Raw genomic sequence first — 19,990 nt, 5'->3', positions numbered from 1 at the left:
ACGTGGCAAGGTGTTACTGCATGAACTATTAGGCTCCGTCGTCATGCCATATCTAAATTCCAGATACATACGACTTAATACGTCGGACGACTATCATACTTACTGGGGATAGTACGGATGCGCACTCGGTAGCCCTACACGTGAATGATGACGTGACGGCTTGCGGAACCGTGTCTGGTTTGAACCGATACACGAGTCTGTGAAAGACTAGATATCAGGCTTCTGACCGAGCCATACCGGGTTTTACTTTCACTACCATGATTCACACTCCTTTCTGTGCTATCCTCTTGTAAGCTTGGTCTGAATCCCTTACCCGCTTCCGAGCTAATTCCCTTTTGGCCTCATCCCGACTCTTCTCTCCTTTAAACCTAATCTTCATCTTCTTTAACTTCCAACCCTGCCTACGAATCTGCGAATTAGGAGGAGTCTGCGCCCAACTTCATGTCCTCGGCTAGTCTTGCAACAGCGTCCAGCACCGCGCTTCCTCCTAATCCTACCACCCCTGCATTCTCGGACGACCTTGAATGGATCACGGCATATCTTACAATTCACTCCCTTAGCATTCCCAGTCGGCGTTATTCCTTTCTTATCTGGATTGTTGTCGTTTTATTTTTTCTTGCCTTCGCCATCTTGCACTGGACGGGCTCAAGGGGTGGTTTTCTCGGAGCCCTTTGGACAAAATGGACTCTCCGCCGACGAACTTGGAGAAAGAAACACAACATCGCACTTGCTCTCAAAAACGACTATTCACACCGCCAGCCCAACTCTTTGCCTTCCAATGCCCAACTTCTTTGTTTGGCACTACTCTTGGGAGGTTCCCTAGCCCTTGCTTTTGTCGGCCCAGACTATATTTCTCCGACTCTCAAGGTGTGGCAAGTTCGCCGAGATATCCCCTTCGTGGAGCCCCAGCGTCGTAATTTTATTCCCAACATCGCTCCCTATTTACCACTTCAACCACAATATACTATCGATAAAGCATGGTGGACTTCATCAGCACGCACAGGGCAAATCGCATTCGCTCTCCTTCCTCTTTGCGTGCTTTTTGCCCTCAAAGCCCCCCCTTTCGCAATCTTTGCCATTCCTTTCATGATACAGTTCTTCTTCGACAAACTCGCTTGGCTTCACCGCTGGACAGGCAGGCTGATATGGTTTCTTACATCAATTCATGTGGCGCTCTGGAGCGTTCAGCTCGTCCAAGACCATAATCCCAGTACTGGTCGTGTCGCATACGTGTACGCTTTCTCCTACATGCCCTTCATATTTGGCTGGGTCGTGAGTCAGATTTCTCTTTCATGTTGAGAGTCTGATGAATTAGCTAGGCGTTTGCATTGCTAACATCCATAATCGTTCTGTCCATGAACTCCATTCGAAGAAACTTCTATGAAGCCTTCTATTTCTTGCATGTTTTGCTTGTCCCACTTATGCTCGCCTCTGCTGCATTCCATCATCCCACCCTCTGGTGGTGGTGTTGGGGTGCTCTCGCAATTTGGGCAGGTGAACGCCTTTGGCGGTGGACGTGGTGGTTTGCCGCAAATACTTCCATTCTAGGTAGCAGTTCGTCATCTAAGCGCTTACACCCTACAATAAGTACTGCCGACACGCTTGAGACGGAACATCTTCGCCTCCAGTCACTTGATTCGCAATCCTTCCGTTCACCGAGCTCTTTGAACCCACATCATCAGTCTGACAAACACACAGTTGGTCTACATTCATCATTGCTGCCCATTCGTCTACCCACAGGATCGCTCGAACTGGACACTGCTAGGTCCACAATACACCATCCCTCTCCGTATATTCCTCCTCCAGGGTATGCCCACGCTGAACTTCTCTCTGGGCATACAGTGCGGCTGCGTCTTATAACCCCCGGTTTTCTACCGTGGGCTCCGGGTCAACACTTCCTCATCAAAATCCCCAGCGTCTCCCGATTCACTACCCATCCTTTCACCTGTGCTTCTGTATGTGACTATGAGTCACCTACAAACGAGGGCCGCTTGATAGTTATGCTCATCCGTGCAAGAAATGGCTGGACTCAAGATTTATGGAATTTAGTTTCCCGTATGACCGCTGAGCACTCACCTGGTGACACCCCAATTTGCGCTGCAGAAAATCTTCCTAGTCACGGTGTCTTGTTGAGGACATATGTAGACGGACCTTTTGGTAGTTCGATTCGCGCTCGTTGGGGGAACTATTCGACAGTGCTGATCATTGCTGGTGGCTCAGGAGTGAGCTTCGGCTTGTCTGTGCTGCAGTACATATGTATGTGCCTTTCCGGTCGGGACGGGAAGAGTTTGGGTGGCCAACCTGGAGGTTGGGGGAACAAATCATTCCTAACCAAACGGGTACGCTTCGTATGGCTTGTCCGTGAATATTGTAAGTACTCAAAAACTTTCGTTCGATCATTATGAACTAATGTCACCCTTGTGTAGCTCACATACAGTGGTGTGCTTCTATTGTTCGCCGTTGTCTTTCCTTGGTACCATTGTCTGCATTGCAGATCGACATCTTTATTACCAACTTCAAACCCATTGCTCTCAAGAAATCCGATATCCCTCCTTTGCAGGTTCCTCAGCGGCCACTCTTTACTTCTGAGCCCGTTCGTTTTGAGGACCTGCAGCCTCCTCACCCATCCTTTGCACGTGACAGTCCTTCGTCGTTCCGCTCTGATTCCAACGACTCCCTTGACAATTCCGATAGTGATATTGACCTGAGCTACTACACTGGAGAATCTGGGGACCCAATGGCACCAGAGGAGGATATTGGCTTGGCGCATGAGTCTCACATACTTGAGTTGACCAACTTCGATGGTGACGATGACACTGCTCTGCCAGGGGAACACAATCTGTCCCGCAAGGTGAAGAAGGAAGGCAAGCTGCGACGAGCTCAGTCGCGGAAGTTCTCCAGTGAGAAAACGGTGCGGTTGCTGCAACCTCCCAGTCGTCCTAGCAACATGCAGCTCGCTGCGAATGGAGTATCTGCTATTTCTGCCACCTCAGGACTTTCTACGAACAGACTACTGCCATTATCTATAAATTCGGACAAGAGGTGGTCTGAAATATCAATGGACACCTTCGCATCTCCAACCTCCATGTACGGCGATTCACCGACACGCGGTCGGCAGTCGACGTACCATGAGCCTACCTTCCCCCTGAGTGGTCGTTCTTCTCAAATGGGTCATGCAGGGCCGTCAACACCCAGGTATTCCACCGGTAGCTGGGAAGGCAAATCAGATGCTGGCAGTTCCCGGGGTCTGTTACCATCTTCCGCACCCAATGGCTTGCTCGATCCGGTCCAGTTTGACATCAGCGAGGAAGAAGCACGGGATATTAATGTTGTTGCAGAGCATGCACGACTTGGTAAACCCAAGCTTGACAGGATACTTGCAGATGAAGTCGAGCAGTCGGAAGGCTCCGTGGTGGTTGCTTGTAAGGTCTATCTCGCTGGCTTTTCGACGGTGCTGATTTGTTCTGCTCAGGTTGTGGTCCCACCTCGCTCAACGTGATGGTTCGCAAAATCATTGCCGAACAGATCGACCCTGGGCGGGTCTGGCGAGGTGATATGCGCGGGTCGATATCACTCATTTCCGAGGAATTCGAGTATTGACGATTTACTGTGACATTTTGTTTCACTCTTCATTTCTGTGAATATCGACGATTCATCGGGACATTTCATTGTACTCTTCATCGAACAATATTACCTTTACCATGTATCGTTTTCACGTACATTTTCCCCTCACATTTTGTATCTCATCTCAGCATCCGTTGTAGTCGTTGTCCGGACATAACATAAGTCCACTAGAATAGTCGGTCAATGTATTCCTCGTCGGGTCTGTTGACGTACGTATAAACCCATCAGTTATATACTCCTATTGATGTCAAACGCGCCAGGACGCCTTATACAGGTGGCTTGACAATTCCCTGGCTGATCTTATAATAGACTGTTGACGTGTCTTCTGAGGTAATGGCCACATAAATCTCTGAGGGTAGAGGATCAAGGCTGGTAAAAGCAGCGCGAAGCCTAGGGATGCGTTGAACACAGGGTAGATCCAGAGGTGTTCTACCGAACGTACCACGATGCAGATATTGACTCGGACAACGAGCAAGGTACTACAATGCAGATGGACGGCACTCGGTCCGTGTCCTGTCGTGCACATCAATGAATTTCATACGCTGGCGCAGAAAATGCTAACAGGAGTTGGCCGTTTGCCTTTGATCGCGGCTCGTTTGCAAGCTGGAAGGTCGAGAACCTCGACATCGATCCATTTTTGTGCTGAAAGGAGGCCATGTCACGAATGGATCATAGCCCACAAAGGCTGCGTACCGAGCGTCAGGTCATTGTACACCTGGAACAGCGCGCCTCCGGTTGCAGGATACTTTTCGAGCAGTTGCGAGAGCACCGGGTACTACACGCAAAAAAGGAGTGAGGATCCAGTCTTGTAGCGAACGACTTGTCACTTGCAGATGGATGATTTTGCATGAGAGCAGAATCTTAACTCGGTCAAGGTTACCTTGAACGTAAAAGATCACGCGAATTACGTGGTAGTGCTATGGAAGTCTGCGTCGAGTCATTATGAAGCACTCCAGACAAGATATTCGTCTTGGTAATCGCTAGTAGCATCCTGAGGTCTCTACTAGTACTCCTCAGGCCTCTGCGCCTTGAATTCAGCATTTCAAATTGTCGTCCACAACGATTTGCATTGCAGATATCACACAAAAGGACCATGTCAGATTCCGTTGGTAGCTCGTCCATCACGGTGCCAGAAGGGTTTACGCTTCACACGGAAAACACGTCCCACATCCTGATCTCATCGAAGGAGGAGGCATTTTTGAATCCAGTTCAGGAATTCAATCGGGATCTCAGCGTCGCGTGCATCAGAGTATGGAGCGAAGAACTGAATAGGGAGAAGGAAGCAAAGTGGAAGCAGGCTCAGGAGAGACGAGCGAAAAGGGAGGCGGAAGGTGAGGTGAAGACGGTGCAGCAGAAGAAGGCAAAAAGTGAGCATCTCTCGCGAGGTATTCAAAGTCTTCTGAATGAATGATTGTTACAAGCGGAATCTACTGAACCGAGCAATGATATCGATGATGATTTACCAGGAGATGTCTCTACCACCGGAGGTACATCTGAAGGCAACAAACGAGAGGTATTAGTGGGTTACTTCATATTCTGCAATAATGGTTCTGAATCATTGTCTAAAGTACCGACCCCATAAGTTTGTGCTACTCGAAGCATTGTCGGCGACGGGTCTTCGGTCTATCCGCTATGCAAAAGAGATCCCACTTGTGAGGTTTGTGTCCGATTTTTGTAGACAGACATGCATTTCATCGCCCTTCAAGATTCGTCATCGCGAATGACCTGTCTGCGTCTGCCACGGCTGCCATGAAGAGAAATGTAGAACTCAATGGTCTTGGACCCTCATCTACTGGTCCAGCTGACAGCGCGTCGTCATTTACGGTATCGGAGCACCAGCCTCTCCCTGATCGCGGAAAGGTGAGAATCAATGAGGGCGATGCATGGTAAGTCCTTGATTCTCGAGCTGTAGTTTTGTCTAAGGTACATACTACGTAAGTGCGCTCATGTACAACCATCGCACAGAGAAGACACGTGTCGATGTTGTCGACCTCGATCCATATGGGACTGCTGCACCCTTTATCGACGGAGCTGTTCAGTGCGTCAACGACGGAGGGAAGTCGCCTACAACTTGAATGCGTGCCTCACGTCAGGGCTTACTTAGGCACCTACAGGACTTCTATGCGTCACATGCACAGATTTGTCAGTTTTGGCGACGACAAATTACCATGAGAAGTGGTACGTGGGCCGGTTTGCAACTGATAAATGATTGATGGGCTGTGAAGTTTCTCAAATTACGGTGGTATTCCTGTCAAGGCAGAGTACTGCCATGAGGCAGTATGGGCGTCCTCATGATCAAGCCGAACCTCACTGACGTCCCTGAAGGCTCTCAGACTCGTGTTAAACACATTGTCAACCTCGGCAGGCCGATACGGAAGATACATAGAACCGCTCCTGTGTCTATCTATCGATTTTTACGTTCGGCTCTTCGTCCGCATTCACTCCGCGCCGATAGAAGTCAAAAAGACTGCCAGGCAAGTTGCGTCATGCTATGATGTTATCACATCGTCATGCATTTCGTTCCTAGCAAGACAGCAATGTATTTCGTATGTCAAGGTTGCCAGGCATTCTACGAGCAGCCATTGGGCCGGATCGTGGAAAAAGTGCACGAACGTTCCGGCAACGTAAACCTCCTGTTCAAGACTCAAGCGGGCCCCCCTGTCCCACAAAAATGTACCGAGTGTGGTTCTGCGTTGCATGTGAGTAGAACAAATCAACTCGGATCAAGGGTAATGAGTCATGTTCGTGGCAGGTTGCTGGTCCAATGTGGTCTGGTTCATTACACAATAATGGCTTCATCTCAAAAGTGCTCGAGCACTTGGGGAGTAACCAAGACAGATATAGTACAGCGGTCCGCATGAAAGGAATGCTAACGGTGGCCAACGAGGTACGATCTGAACTATATCTACACCGCAGACGACCGATCTCTGCCCTTTTAGGAGTTGCACGTCCCATTCTACTTTACCCCATCCCGGATAGCTGGCTTCTTTCACTCTGTTTGTCCCCCTTTGGATGATGTGGCGTATGTCGTTATCTCTGAAATGAAAAGCATTCATGCGCTGAAACTTCATTTTAGCTCTGCTCTCCTGAACGCCGGTCACACCGTATCGCGTTCACACGCTCTACCAGGCTCTCTGAAGACTGATGCGACGCGTCAAGATGTGCACGACGTCTTCAGATCTTGGGTGAAGAAGCACCCCGTGAGAATGGACAAGGTCTCTGAGACCTCTCTCGCGAGGCAATTACTCGCAAAGGAAGCAAGGTAAGTGCCAGTTCTAAGAAATAGACTTTACCAGCTAATCACAAACTGCATGTAGGACGGAGGCCAATTTCACCAGACACCCTCGATCAGTGACGCAAGCATCAAAAGTAAAACTCGTCCGCTACCAGCAGAACCCAGCTCCCAATTGGGGCCCCGGCACGAAAGCAGACACCGGTACGAAGCGCAAACGCGAAGAGGAAAATCCATAGCGTAAATCAATATCAACCTAGTGTGTACCCATCGGTACAACAAATATGCAATTGTAACAAGGTACATGCGTGCGAGTATGGTAATGCCAAATAACGTTAAGTAAACATCCCAGCAGAGTGAGAGAAAGAGAAATGTAGATGTGGGGATATTATGCCGAGATCTCGATAGTTGGAATAGACTTGAGTGCTGTATTCTTACTCGAAAATCCTGCGTGCTTCTTGACGGCGACCCAATGGTGCTGAAGCAGCTCACCAGCGCTTGGACGAGCTGAATGATCGAGATCAAAAGTCTTTGTAAGGAAGTCCTGAGCCTCTGAAGAAATATCTGATGGTATAGCAGGTTTAGCAGATTGACCGATCTGCAAAAACGTCCATAAGAGCACGACCGACCAAAAAAAAACACCAACCTTGAAAATCGCTTGCATCTGGGTCAGTTGCGCCCATGGGTGTTCCCCAGTCAACATCTCGACAACTAAGCATCCCACGCTCCAGATATCGGCAGCCGAAGTATGCGCGGTCTGCTTAACGACTTCAGGTGCCATCCAGAACACTGATCCTTGCAATGATGGGCGATTCATCCTTTTGCCTGTGAGAAGGTCTGACAAACCGCATGCATGTCAATGTGAAGCGCCGCATGCCAAGATGAAGCTACTTTTACTCACTGCCGTCAACTTTCTTCGAGATGCCAAAGTCTGAGATTTTGATGCCGCCTTTGTTGTCAACGAGAATATTTGCTCCTTTGATATCGCGATGTATGATGTCGCGTTCGTGAAGGTAGTTAAGGCCTTGTAAGATTTGTCGTACAAAGTTTTTGACGAGAGGTTCCTCGAAAGCGCCGTAGCTACGCAACAATGCAGTGACAGAACCTCCAGGAACGTATTCCAGGAAGATGTTGAGAAAATCGTCGTCTACCGAGGAATCTTTGTTTTTCCGTGGGTGAGTTTCAATGGTATTTGAAATAGCGTGTAATGCGCGGACTTACAGAGGTACTGGACAATATTTGGGTGGGATAGATCTTTGAGAAGGTCGATCTCTCGTTCCAATGCGCTGAGCATATTCTTCTTCCGCTCCTCATTTGGAGCTGAGCCCCTTGGCAGCTCGACTTGCTTCACTGCCATCAGAAGACCGTTTACAGCATCCATACCCAAATAGACTTTCCCAAATGACCCTGCACCGATGAGTGCGCCTTTAATCCACTTGCCTAAAAAAACTCTGAAGTTAGCGCACATACATTCGCGATTGTTTTCAACTTACCACCGCTAGAGTTCATAGCCTGGCCAGTTTCATCTTCCTCCTCAACTTCCTCACTCTCATCTTCATCATCTTCATCGTCCTCGAGCACGGCATCACCCTCCGAAAAACTGATAACATCATCGATATCAGGCTCCACCTTCGTCCAGTCTTCAGCCCCCTCAACGCCCATATCAACCGCCATACTCTGTCTCCGATTTTCTACTTCAGCAGTGATCTCATCCACAGTCAATAAACTGGCAGTATCTGACCGATCACGCTTGCTCCTCAACTCAGTCATGAAACTCATCCGTTTAGACGCATTCGAATTCGACCTCGGGCGCAGAGGACCTGTAAGGTCTTCCATAGACTCTGAAAGTGATATCGAAGGAAACGTCACAGGAGGGAGTAATTGCGGTTTCGAATCAAACGAAGAGAGCTTCTCAACATCATCTCCAGTCAGGATCACCGATCGCCCGTCTTCAGTGGATATCGATACTCGTGGGGGGTCCTCACCAATCGAAGGTGCTGCCAAAGATCGGGTGTCTGGTATCGTGGAACTAGTAGAGATAGTAGAGTTCCGTTTGGAAGATATCGTTCGTGAGGGCGACATCGAGCGCTGTGCTGATCCTGAACCCTGCGTGCTGGTGCTGAATCGCGAAGGAAGAGGTGGTGGATTGAGGGATAGCGTGCTGTCCCTCTTCTCCCCACTCACGCTCGAAGCCCGGAGCATCATACTGTGCCGTGCATTCCGCAACATTTTCCTGTCTGTGAACGGAAAGTATTCCGTCAAGTGCGTTGTGATCAACTCGCTCGGCGGGCGCTGGCCGAAGAAATTGCGTAGCTTTGAAGGCTTCTTGGCGGAATTTACGGGTGGGAGCGGATGTTTTGGGTGGCTTTGGGTAGGCGATGCACTAGGGTCGAGAGCTTTTTCCGGGTCGCGCACGCCAAGGCCGCTGAGGACGCTGATAGTACTTGCCCGTTTGATTGCGCGTGCTTTCTGGCCCTGCGAATCATCGATGTTTAGGATCATGCCAGGATCAGGCTCGTGGTCGGATTCGGATGGCCTTGGTTGGATGCTGGGGGAAGTAGGACTGATGTTCCGGGGAGGGTTCTCTCCAAATATTCGCTGGAGATCTTTTGAACGTTTTGTGCGCCCGCTTTTGCGGAGCGTTAGGCCGCGTCCTTTGACAGGGTCATCGGAGGCGCTGTGGCATACTGCTAGGAGTTCTGCTTCGGAGAGTGGTTTGCCTGTCCACAAATGTCAGAGTTCGAGATTTTAAAAGAGAGAGGAATCAAACCCGAGTCATTTGTCTCGTCCCACTCTAGATATACAGACCATCCGTCTACGCTAAGTCCACCATCATCGGTCTCGACGCGGCTCATGACGTCGTTCCTCCGCGATGAGCCCACCTTGTCAGCTTTCTTGAGCACCTTCTCCATGACCTCTATACCGCCCGCACAATCAGCGACATCAACGGTATAATACCGCTGCTCTTCTGGCATGGAAAATCTAACGAGTTTACGACGGGAGGTATCCGATGGGGTATTATGAGCGGAAGGATTGAACGGACCGCGTCCGACTGCGAATGCAGGGGGTGAGGAGGACCCTGATGACGAAGCTGATGTTTGCCCTTGGAACGACTCCACGATCGGGGAAAGGGCCAATCCATTCTGAGCGGGGGCCTGTAAAGATGGAGGGGCTTGGACAGATGCATAGGGATGGGCACTGGTTCCAGTCGTGGAAGGCCTAGGAGGAAGTTTTGAATTCGTGGGGGTAGGTGCAAGAGGGGAAGGGATGCCATTAAAAGAGATGTTCCTGTTATGTGCGACGTTGATGGAACGTGGGGATGATCGCGAGCTCAGGGGAGAGGGTGATTTGATTGGGGATGGACCTGATCGAGGATCTGGGGGGAGACCAAATGACCAGCTGTTTGATTGAGATGGAGTTGTGAGCATATTTGAGGGGGTGGGCGTTGGTGCTGGTGGAAGGGGTGAGTTGGCATAGTTGGTTGCGTCTGGTTGGTTAGGGGTGCGAGTGCGTGGGCCGGTGACGGAATGGAGAGTGCGGGAGGTTCCGCGTGGGGGCTGAGGTGGTTGACCTCTTGGTGCGGGAGGAAGGGGTGGCAAGGATGGACGGGGAGTGTAGCTGGTTGGTGTTGTGGACTGGCTGATTTGCGGAAGTGGACGGATTGTGGAAGGGTTGCGTATTGAGTCGCCAGACTGAGGTTCTCGAATGATGCGGGGAAGATCCGGGCGTCCTGAAGTTGGAGATAGTACTAATGGAGCAGGTCTGTTGCTATCGAGACGCTTGTGTGATGTGCGAGAGGTCGGCGAGGGCTCTCTAGAAGTGGATAGCTCTTGCGAGCTGGTGCGTGAATGGGAATGATCAGCTGGAGGTTCCCTTGAAGATTCTGGAGGAAGAGAAGCCAAGAAGGCCCTGGTATGGGCGATAGCAGAGAGAGAAGATGTAGCGCGCTGTGAACACTTTGACCTCAAATTCTTGACGCCATTGACGATGCGAAGCCTGTCTCCGATACTGGAGATACCCATCTCTTTAAGAGTGTCCTGGTCTAGCTCTAATAGAATATCACCACGAATATCATTATTCTTGAAGGCGGGGATATGTGCACTACATTTATTATCTGCGAGCCATCGAGCGACGTGGACGTCATTCCAGGTGCGCATGAAATCTGAAAATGTGGTACCGTGAGGCGGGTCTAGTATGGACATTGATGAAGTGAGAGTGGTGAAGGAGCGGGAATCTGAGCGGGATTTGATGTCTGTAGTTGTGGCAGCCATCAGTATAAGGCCTGTGCCGACTGAAAATTGGTAGCGCTAGTACTGCAGTACAGAACGGCCGTACAGGTACTCTAGCTGTGCTAGTACCCGCGTAGTGAAGTTCTTGTCTCATTTTTTTTTGTAAGAGCGTGGGATATGATTAGTTACTTAACATATATAAATTTTGATTTTCACACAGCTGATGCATATGTCTCGGCATGCATGCATCGGTCACTACGCGTTTATTAGAACCTTGGCGTGATCGACTTAACCATGTACCTGACCGAACCGAACGAACCAGTCTGATTGACCTAGGCCTGCCTGTCACGGGGGCAGTGCGTGGCCCTTCTTCGGATTCTTCAAACTTCTCGTATGTATAACGTATTTTCACCCCTTCTTTTCTACGTTCACTGTCTCTTCCTGGAACCCCCGACTGGAAATCCCCATCCCTGTCAAATAATATCATTTTCTCCACTGTTCCTCTCCTTCAGGTGATCCAAGATGCGGTTCCTAACCGCCCTTGCTTCATCACTATGTTTTTCTTCAATGACATACGCTTCCCCTTATCGTCCAGACCTCACATCCTACAATCTCAATGTAAACCAATCCGCTCAGTCCCCTACAGATTATTCAACCACGAGATCAAATACAACCTACACCCCTTCCCCACAGAACTGGCGTTCAATTCCAGTATACACAGTCCTTATGGACAAGTTTGCTGATGGCGACCCTACAAATAATCAATTCTTTGCCTCACCATACGAATGGGATTGGAGAGAAACCCAACTTCGTTTCGGCGGTGACCTCAAAGGAATAACCTCAAAGCTCGACTACATCCAAGGTATGGGCGTGAAAGCCATATATCTCTCAGGTACAATATTCTTGAACATGATATGGCAAGCCGATAGTATGTTCTCATCTCAATCTCATTTACCACTCATACTCACTTTTTTTTATAGGTTATTCTCCTCTCGACTTCTCTGTATTGGATCCTCATTGGGGTACTATTGATGATTGGGTAAACTTCGTCGACACAGTACATGCACGCGGCATGTATATCATGTTGGATTTCACAGTCGGAACATTGTCCGACCTGATCGGTTTTGAAGGGTTTGTTCTCCCCATCCACCAATTACAATCACTACTCACTCACACCCACCAGTTTTCTCAATGTCAGCGCCCCATTCACTCTCAATGAATATGATGCAATCTACAAAAACCCAAATTACCTCCCCTGGGGTTTTGAGGAGTATGTTGATTTTTCCGTAAGTAGTTATTTTCGTTCGCCTCGTGCCTGAACACCCTCTCAACTATCTTTTTTTCCTCTAGGTCATCAATGTCCGTAACACCTCTTGTCAACTTCCCGTCTTTTGGCAAGACGATGGAACAATTCAGCCTGTAACGGGTAATGATGGTTGTTATGAGTCCGACTTTGATCATTATGGTGATATGGAAGCCTTTGGTGTGCACCCTGACTGGCAGCGTGAACTTTCCAAATTTGCATCCGTACAGGACCGTCTCCGTGAATGGAAACCTAGCGTCATGGACAAACTCACTACCTTTTCCTGCATGACTATCACAGCCCTTGATATCGATGCCATTCGCGTCGACAAGTCCACACAACTCACCGTCGACGGCATGACCGCTTGGGCATCTGCAACTCGTGCTTGCGCTACCAATCTTGGAAAGAAGAATTTCTATATCACCGGTGAAGTCACTGGCGGTGACACCTTTGGGTCCCTATACATGTCAGTCACTATTTCACTCATCACCCACGTCAACTGATTGCCTTTACAGGGGACGTGGCCGTACCCCAACTATGCTGCCCCCCGGATTCCTCCAGGCAGCCAACTTGACAGAATCCCAAAACCAGTATTTCTTGCGCCCACAACCGTCAAATGGCCTCGACGGATACGCGTTCCATTACTCAATCTACCGCTCCCTAACCCGTTTCCTCGGAATGGATGGAAACTTGGACGTCGCGTACGATCTCAACACCAACTTTATCACTGCTTGGAATCAGATGTTCGTGAACAACGACTTCTTGAATCCAAACACCGGTCTCGTCGATCCGAAGCATTTATTCGGAACAAGCAATTTCGATGTTTTCCGCTGGCCCAGTTTGGCGAATGGCACATTGAGATCCGCATTGGCATCTTATATTACGTACCTGGTTATGCCAGGGGTTCCATTGGTAGGAGCTATACTCGAACGTTTGTCGCTGCAGTACTTAGCTTTTACAGATCTATTATGGCGAGGAGCAGAATTTCTATCTATACGACTCCACAGCTTCAAACTATCTCTTCGGGTGGGTCACTATCGCCTCCGAGTAATTACTTTTCTCACACTGCTACTCTCAGCCGTCAAGCTATGATGAGCAACAAGGCATGGCAGCGCCACGGGTGCTACAGACTTGGATCTGCTCAATACTTCAACATGCCGCTTGAGCCCGCCTTAACGGGATGTGACGACGATTGGAACTCGCTCGATCATTTTGATCCCACGACGGACATGCATCGCCTTGTGAAACATTTCTTGAGCCTCCGAACCACCTACAACGCCCTCCAAGACGGCTTCGACCTCGTACAGCGTGGAAACTGGACCTACTTCGTTGAGTTCCCAGGTTCGAACGAAACCGCAACCGAAATGGGCCTCTGGTCCGTATCACGTGCAGGTATCCAGAATCTACAAAACCTGACGGGGAACCACACCGATCAGGTCTGGCTATTGTACTCCAATCTGAACCACTCGGAGACGTTTTCGTATGATTGCAGCGGTCCATTGTGGATATCGTCGCCATATACGGGCGGCATGACGGTGAGGAACTTGCTTTCTCCGTACGAGAACTATACGCTCGTGGACTCGGGATCGTCGTATAATGGTAACGGATCGGCACCGTGGTATGGGTGTCTCCAGACGGTGGACATGGACACGTTTGGTTTCAAGGCTTTGGTCCCTATCACCGAGTGGGTCGCTGCTCCCCCTATGCTCACCAAGTTCCTGCCTGGGCATGATGCGCGCATCGAAGTCACGCGGGGGGAGCCAAACGCCACGATTGTGGACCTCGTGCTGGAGTTTAATGTGGCAATGTCGTGTGAGAGCGTCACGCAGGGTTTATCGTTCAACATGTCGTCTTCTGGCATTAGTGGGCAGCCTACGCTCAACCAGAGTTCGGTGGTGTGCAGTGCTGTCACGAATCCCACCATATCGCCCATTGTGGGAACTCCGTACTCGCAGTGGTCGTGGTCTGGTACACTGACCAATGTTTCGGATGGGATTTTGGAGATTATTCTTAATAATCCAACATCGTTCGACGGGACGCTGTCTACTGGGGTATGTCTATTTTATCACTACTGTGTCGTGTTTTGTTCATGGTTTGTAGAGCATAGACCATCTACTGCTGCGCAAGGGCGAAGCGAACAATGTCATGGTGTTCCCCGAGTCCGATTATGCTAGCGCAGATTTCAAGTACACTGACGGCCAGTATACATTTACCCATCGTGCCTATGGGGCAGATATGTTCAGGTACTCGGGCGACTACACACTAAGTTGGTCTAATTGGACGAGCTGGGAGAATGTTACGACCATACCGGCTGACGTCCTTGCCAATTCTGGTACTTTTTGGACGGGACAACATCTCATAGTACAATGTGAGCATTTGTAGAGCTACTGCTGTTTCTGGTGTTGATGCTGCAGTAGATTGGAGTAGTATCGCGACTACATCCAGCGTCGTCGTGCATGCAGATCTGAACTACAAACAGCAGCGTCGTGTTCCCCAGTTCCTCGCTCGAGGTCCTTTCAACGACTGGGGTTATGACCAGGGTATCTCCAATGCGATGAATCTAGTAAGCGATGGCACTTGGGAGCTCGAAATCATGGCTGCGTGGCCAACGTACTTGCAACTCAACGTGTTTGGGTATGATGACTACTACTACGGCGACGTGGATGCGGACGGCGTTATGGATCGGCTACCACCAAACAGCATTGCACCCAACTACCTGAACTTGTCGGCGCCCCCTTATCCTGCGCTCGCATGGGCACTCGTCGTTGATGATGCCACGTTGGCGTGGACCCTTGAGCCTCGTGGCCAGGCTTCTGTCGGCGCTATCATGTACGGGCTTCTCTGCTGTATCTCCCTCATTTCCGGAGTTCTCGCAGTTGTCATTTTCATGTACTCGTTCTACGGCATCCGCCACAACCGGTACGGTGTGCAGACGAATTCCGGTGCAAGCAAATATTTCCCTATCATCGGATCGCTCGGCAACAAGTCGACCGCAGACTTCAAGGAGAGCGTGACGCCCATCACAGAGAAGTTCTTTGGGCACAAACAGAATGCGGATGTCATAGGATGGCCAGAGGACAAGAACAAGCGGCGCAAGGTCCTCATCGCGACCCTCGAGTATGAGATCATTGACTGGAAACTCAAAGTCAAGATCGGAGGTCTCGGTGTGATGTCATCGCTCATGGGAAAAGCCATGACTGACGTTGACATGATCTGGGTCATTCCTAAAGTCAAGGATCTGGAATATCCCGCTGGTGTACCTGCGGAGCCTATCGAGGTTATCATCTTCAATGAGCCTTACCTTATCGAAGTGGAGACGCACGTGTTGGACAATATCACCTATGTTATCCTCGACAGCCCCGTTTTCCGTGCACAGACCAAATCGGACCCGTACCCAGCTCGCATGGACGACCTCAGTTCCGCCATCTTCTACTCTACATGGAACCAGGCCATTGCAACTACCATCCGCCGATTCCCTGTCATCGACATATACCACGTCAACGACTACCACGGCGCGCTTGCTCCGATCTACCTCCTGCCCAAAGTAGTACCCGTTTGTCTTTCGCTGCATAATGCCGAGTTCCAGGGTCTATGGCCACTCCGGACAAAGGAAGAAATGAAAGAAGTTTGCTCCGCGTTTAATATCAGCAAAGAGCACTGCACGAAATACGTCCAGTTCGGAAACACGTTTAACCTGCTTCACGCTGCTGCATCGTTTATCAGCGTTCATCAAAAGAGCATTGGTGTCGCTGGAGTGTCGGACAAGTATGGGAAGCGCAGTTGGGCGCGGTATCCTGCTCTGTGGACCCTCAAGCATGTTGATTCGCTGCCTAATCCTGATCCGACGGATATTGAGGCTTTGGACGAGAATCCAGTGGCTATGCGTGATGTGCAGGTCGATCAGGCTGCTGAAGCACAACGTCCAGAGATGAAGAGGCAGGCTCAGGAATGGGCGAATATCAAGCAGGATCCCAACTCTGATCTGTTTGTGTTCGTTGGTCGGTGGTCTAAGCAGAAAGGTGTTGACCTCATTGCAGACGTTATGCCATCGCTGTGAGTGCGTTTGTAGATTCTGCGGGACTCGGTTCTGATGAGACCTCTCACAGCTTGGAGAAACGCCCTTCGATACAGCTGATTTGCGTCGGACCTGTCATTGATCTTTACGGTCGGTTCGCTGCGGAGAAACTTGCTCGATTGATGGAGATGTACCCTGATCGTGTTTACTCGAAACCGGAATTCACGGCGTTACCGCCTTATCTGTTTAGTGGTGCTGATTTCGCTCTGATTCCTTCCCGTGATGAACCATTTGGATTGGTCGCTGTCGAATTCGGGAGGAAAGGTGCCCTTGGTGTTGGTAGTCGACTGGGTGGTCTTGGGTTGATGCCTGGATGGGTGAGTGCTTCGTCTTCTTGGGTGCACGATCTGACAAGATTCCTGGTAGTGGTTCCCCGTAGAATCTACCTCAACGGCCCATATGTTGTCACAGCTTTCGAAGACAATCAAGTTGGCGTTGAAATCCACAGAGGAAGAAAGAGCCATACTTCGTGCTCGGTCAGCTGTTCAGCGTTTCCCAGTCGTCGAATGGCGTCAGCGGATGGAAGACATGCACCGAAGGAGTATAAACGCAAGCCGAAGGCTAGCTGCTTCGAACGCTTGGCGGGAGGCGGACTGCGGGACTGAGCCCTCTCAGCATGTGGTTCCAGAAGCAGAAGATTGGAACCCTGTCAATCAAGGCCTACCTGTTCAACCAGACTGGGATGCCCAGAGCGCCATGTCATCCCCGAGATTGATGCCTAGTTCTCCTGGAAGCCAGATTTCAACGCCCCATGATGAGAACTTCCTGTCGGCACCGCCTCGTTTCAACTTCAACCGCGACTCTTCATATACATCGGATACTTCTGACGAGGAACACTCGCGGCATAGTTTCGCGACTAGTAGTCGGCCTGGATACAGTGACTTTTTGGAGAAAGCGAACAGGACGATTGCACAAGATCATCGACATGCGCCAGATCCTTTCTTGAGTCCGACACCCCCGAAACTGTTTGGATCCCATTCTCGAGTGGCCTCGATGGAGTCCATTGGCAGCATCGTGGAAGAAAAGAGCAACTCGCCGTTGAATAAGGCTATTGCAACGGTGCGTATCTCGAGAATTTTGGTGACCGCCATTATCTCATTCACTTTTTTTAGTTCACGGATTCTGATGGCGGCGTTGCCTCAGAGTTTGTGCAGAAGCTGCAAGCGTTGAACTCGAATAACTCCAAGGGCGAACTCTCTATCGAGAAGTACCTCGTCAAGTCTGAGGAGGCCTTCTTCGAACGTGTGAGACGAGACAAGTTGTCCAGTGCAGCCAGTTACATTTCCTCGCACCGCGAATCTATCTGGAGCATGCCTGGTACTCTTACGATCAACGAGCATTCTACAATGAACGAGCATTCCCGTCCAACATGTAACTGTACCCTTCTTGTGAAGGTGAATTGTTACTGACGCCACCCATTACAGCTCCAAGAACACCTAGCTCTCACCCATTCCAGACAGAGCCGGAATTCGACGGCAACATGGTGGTCATGAACAGAGTCCAAATTGCCATGTCTCGACAAATTGGGGGTTGGCCGGTGTATACTATCATCATTGCTCTCGGCCAGGTCAGACCTTTGATTCTTGATCCTCATCCATGAGTTCACGTTTGTTCTCAAGATGCTTGCTGCAAACAGCTATCAGATGACTTTGCTCACTGGTCAAAACTACCAGGACAACCTGCAGCTATATGTTCTCAGCGCTGTATTCTTGGCTGCATCTTTTGTTTGGTATACGATGTTCCGCTTGAAACCTTCCGTCTACGTTCTTTCTGCACCCTGGGTCTTCTATGGCATAGCATTCTTCTTGATTGGCGTTCCCTCGTTGTCATCGAAACTTCAAGGGACTCATACCATATTATCGGACATTGCCACTTGGTCATATGCTGTTGCTTCTGCTGCTGCTTTCATCTTCTTCGGTTTGAACTTTGGAGAGGAAGCGGTAAGTCATTTATTTGGGTCCTTTTGTATGCAGCTGATTTTTGTGCTTTAGGGTGCCGCCACTGAAATCTGGATACTGCGCGCTTGCATTGTGCAGGGTTCTCAACAGATCTGGGTGGCTGCCCTGTGGTTCTGGGGTAGCACACTGAATACCGCGAAGCCTGGGTCCGTTACGCCTTGGTGGATTGTCTGTATCTTATGGCCGCTCTCAATAATGTCGTTTGCGTTTGCATACTTGATGTTGTACGGACTGCCAGGTAAGTCAGATCTGAGTTCTCAACCAGGATAATACCAACTACCAAACAGAGTACTACCGACAAACTCCTCCGAAAGTTCCAAACTTCCTTAAAACTCTCTTCCGAAGGAAACTCGTTCTTTGGTTAGACTTTTCTTACTCGCGGCGAAGTTGATGATGCTAATATTCCACACAAGGTTCCTCGCATCTGAAGTCTTGCGTGATTATTGGCTCAGCGGGGTATGTTAGATCCAATGCTTTGACACTCTTATGTTCTAACATTATTGCAGCCCTACGGTCGCAACTGGAGTTTCTTGTGGAGTGTTCCGATTCCCAAGTGGGCGATCATGCTTCTCATCATCTTCTTTTTCATCGGTGTCTGGGCTTTCATGCTCTATATCCTCACGTCCTTGAGTAAGACGCACACGTGGTTGTTGCCAGTGTTCGCTGTCGGTCTTGGTGCTCCAAGATGGTGTCAGGTATTGTCTTGTCAATGTTGCATCAATCTTCAGTCGTCTAACATGTGTCGCAGACATTGTGGGGCACCTCATCTCTTGCGCTCTATATTCCATGGGCTGGCTCAGGGGGACCGTACCTCGGTCTTTCTCTGTGGCTTTGGCTCGGTGTTTTGGATGCTGTGCAAGGTGTCGGTTTGGGAATGATTCTCCTGCAGACGTTGTCAAGATTGCACGTCTGTGCCACGCTCGCTTTCGCTCAGGTCATTGGGTCCATCTGTGTCATGGCCGCCCGCGCAACTGCACCAAACCGCATCGGTCCAGGGAGCGTGTTCCCTGATGTCGGAACATGGGACTTCTCGCAAGGTCTCAAGGGCAGCCCGATGGCCTCCGCTCCATTCTGGATAGCGTTGATCTGTCAGCTTGTCATTGTACTAGGTTATTTCTGGTTCTACCGCAAAGAACAACTAGGTAAGTTATCATGCAACTTGACCGTGGAGATGCTCGATGTGGCTAATCACCGTTGCTTCAGCTCGACCATAATTATGCTATTGCTATTCACTGTCATCAATCACGCACATACTAGAACCATCACTCCATTCAAGGACTTTTGTTTTCATGGATACTTTCGTTCACTCGGATTTTTTCGCTGTTGGATTATAGGTGCCATCAAATTTTTGAACTCTGTACTCGCTCGCACATCAGATTGTCGACGGTTCGTACAACTGAAACTCACGTCACATACTCTAGCTCCAGTGCCTCGTACGAGCGCATATATGTACTTCGGATATTTTATAGACTGTGTTTTGGTGTTGTTAAAATCATACGTTGCCAGTTAGCACTACATAAACCTTGCTTGAATTTCAGTTCGCCATGACTTGCATCTCACAAGTTCTCT

General features: G+C 49.7%; 5 protein-coding genes across 5 annotated transcripts; 3 read left to right on the top strand and 2 right to left on the bottom strand.

Moving 5' to 3' along the window:
• Positions 1–202: 202 nt before the first annotated feature.
• HD556DRAFT_611786 (uncharacterized protein) lies at positions 203–3,835 on the top strand. The gene is made up of 4 exons (XM_041311087.1): positions 203–1,272; positions 1,320–2,370; positions 2,427–3,422; positions 3,473–3,835. The coding sequence occupies exons 1-4, from the start codon at positions 442–444 to the stop codon at positions 3,598–3,600; spliced, it is 3,006 nt and encodes a 1,001-aa protein (XP_041166164.1). The 5' UTR covers positions 203–441; the 3' UTR covers positions 3,601–3,835.
• On the bottom strand, positions 3,672–4,894 carry HD556DRAFT_611735 (tRNA intron endonuclease). The gene is made up of 6 exons (XM_041311086.1): positions 4,456–4,894; positions 4,318–4,399; positions 4,187–4,266; positions 4,067–4,137; positions 3,838–4,014; positions 3,672–3,791 (listed from the first exon to the last, which is right to left on the bottom strand). Exons 1-5 carry the CDS (start codon positions 4,471–4,473, stop codon positions 3,891–3,893), a joined length of 375 nt encoding a protein of 124 aa, XP_041166163.1. The 5' UTR covers positions 4,474–4,894; the 3' UTR covers positions 3,672–3,791; positions 3,838–3,890.
• On the top strand, positions 4,718–7,095 carry HD556DRAFT_1429405 (S-adenosyl-L-methionine-dependent methyltransferase; the record flags this gene model as incomplete). Its single annotated transcript, XM_041304807.1, has 11 exons — positions 4,718–4,969; positions 5,193–5,281; positions 5,331–5,510; positions 5,564–5,683; positions 5,850–5,901; positions 5,950–6,098; positions 6,152–6,323; positions 6,377–6,511; positions 6,564–6,646; positions 6,701–6,886; positions 6,942–7,095. The coding sequence occupies 11 exons, from the start codon at positions 4,718–4,720 to the stop codon at positions 7,093–7,095; spliced, it is 1,572 nt and encodes a 523-aa protein (XP_041166162.1).
• Positions 7,096–7,244: 149 nt separating this feature from the next.
• Positions 7,245–11,127, bottom strand: HD556DRAFT_1437560 (Pkinase-domain-containing protein; the record flags this gene model as incomplete). Its single annotated transcript, XM_041305713.1, has 6 exons — positions 7,245–7,454; positions 7,503–7,693; positions 7,758–8,015; positions 8,078–8,296; positions 8,350–9,576; positions 9,627–11,127. The coding sequence occupies 6 exons, from the start codon at positions 11,125–11,127 to the stop codon at positions 7,245–7,247; spliced, it is 3,606 nt and encodes a 1,201-aa protein (XP_041166161.1).
• A 192-nt stretch (positions 11,128–11,319) lies between these two features.
• Positions 11,320–19,975, top strand: HD556DRAFT_1330453 (glycoside hydrolase family 13/glycosyltransferase family 5 protein). The gene is made up of 20 exons (XM_041301724.1): positions 11,320–12,013; positions 12,066–12,216; positions 12,269–12,371; positions 12,436–12,854; positions 12,904–13,300; positions 13,350–13,414; positions 13,467–14,439; positions 14,489–14,756; positions 14,806–16,441; positions 16,495–16,780; positions 16,830–17,522; positions 17,576–17,834; positions 17,888–18,030; positions 18,083–18,403; positions 18,455–18,659; positions 18,709–18,781; positions 18,835–18,877; positions 18,928–19,116; positions 19,170–19,563; positions 19,625–19,975. Exons 1-20 carry the CDS (start codon positions 11,608–11,610, stop codon positions 19,633–19,635), a joined length of 7,035 nt encoding a protein of 2,344 aa, XP_041166160.1. The 5' UTR covers positions 11,320–11,607; the 3' UTR covers positions 19,636–19,975.
• Positions 19,976–19,990: the final 15 nt, after the last annotated feature.

This window comes from Suillus plorans (assembly GCF_016647745.1).
Source record: "Suillus plorans strain S12 chromosome Unknown HD556scaffold_4, whole genome shotgun sequence".
NCBI lineage: Eukaryota > Fungi > Basidiomycota > Agaricomycetes > Boletales > Suillaceae > Suillus > Suillus plorans.
This window is presented reverse-complemented; position numbering and strand designations above follow the sequence as displayed.

Coding starts and splice junctions, on each gene's coding strand:
- HD556DRAFT_611786 (XM_041311087.1), top strand. CDS start 442: ATGTCCTCGGCTAGTCTTGCAACAGCGTCCAGCACCGCGCTTCCTCCT. Junction 1,273..1,319: donor CCTTCATATTTGGCTGGGTC/GTGAGTCAGATT, acceptor TGAATTAGCTAG/GCGTTTGCATTGCTAACATC. Junction 3,423..3,472: donor AGGCTCCGTGGTGGTTGCTT/GTAAGGTCTATC, acceptor TGTTCTGCTCAG/GTTGTGGTCCCACCTCGCTC.
- HD556DRAFT_611735 (XM_041311086.1), bottom strand. Junction 4,267..4,317: donor GTACAATGACCTGACGCTCG/GTACGCAGCCTT, acceptor GCCTCCTTTCAG/CACAAAAATGGATCGATGTC. Junction 4,138..4,186: donor AAGGCAAACGGCCAACTCCT/GTTAGCATTTTC, acceptor TGTGCACGACAG/GACACGGACCGAGTGCCGTC.
- HD556DRAFT_1330453 (XM_041301724.1), top strand. CDS start 11,608: ATGCGGTTCCTAACCGCCCTTGCTTCATCACTATGTTTTTCTTCAATG. Junction 13,301..13,349: donor TTATGCCAGGGGTTCCATTG/GTAGGAGCTATA, acceptor TAGCTTTTACAG/ATCTATTATGGCGAGGAGCA. Junction 16,442..16,494: donor GCAGACGTTATGCCATCGCT/GTGAGTGCGTTT, acceptor GACCTCTCACAG/CTTGGAGAAACGCCCTTCGA.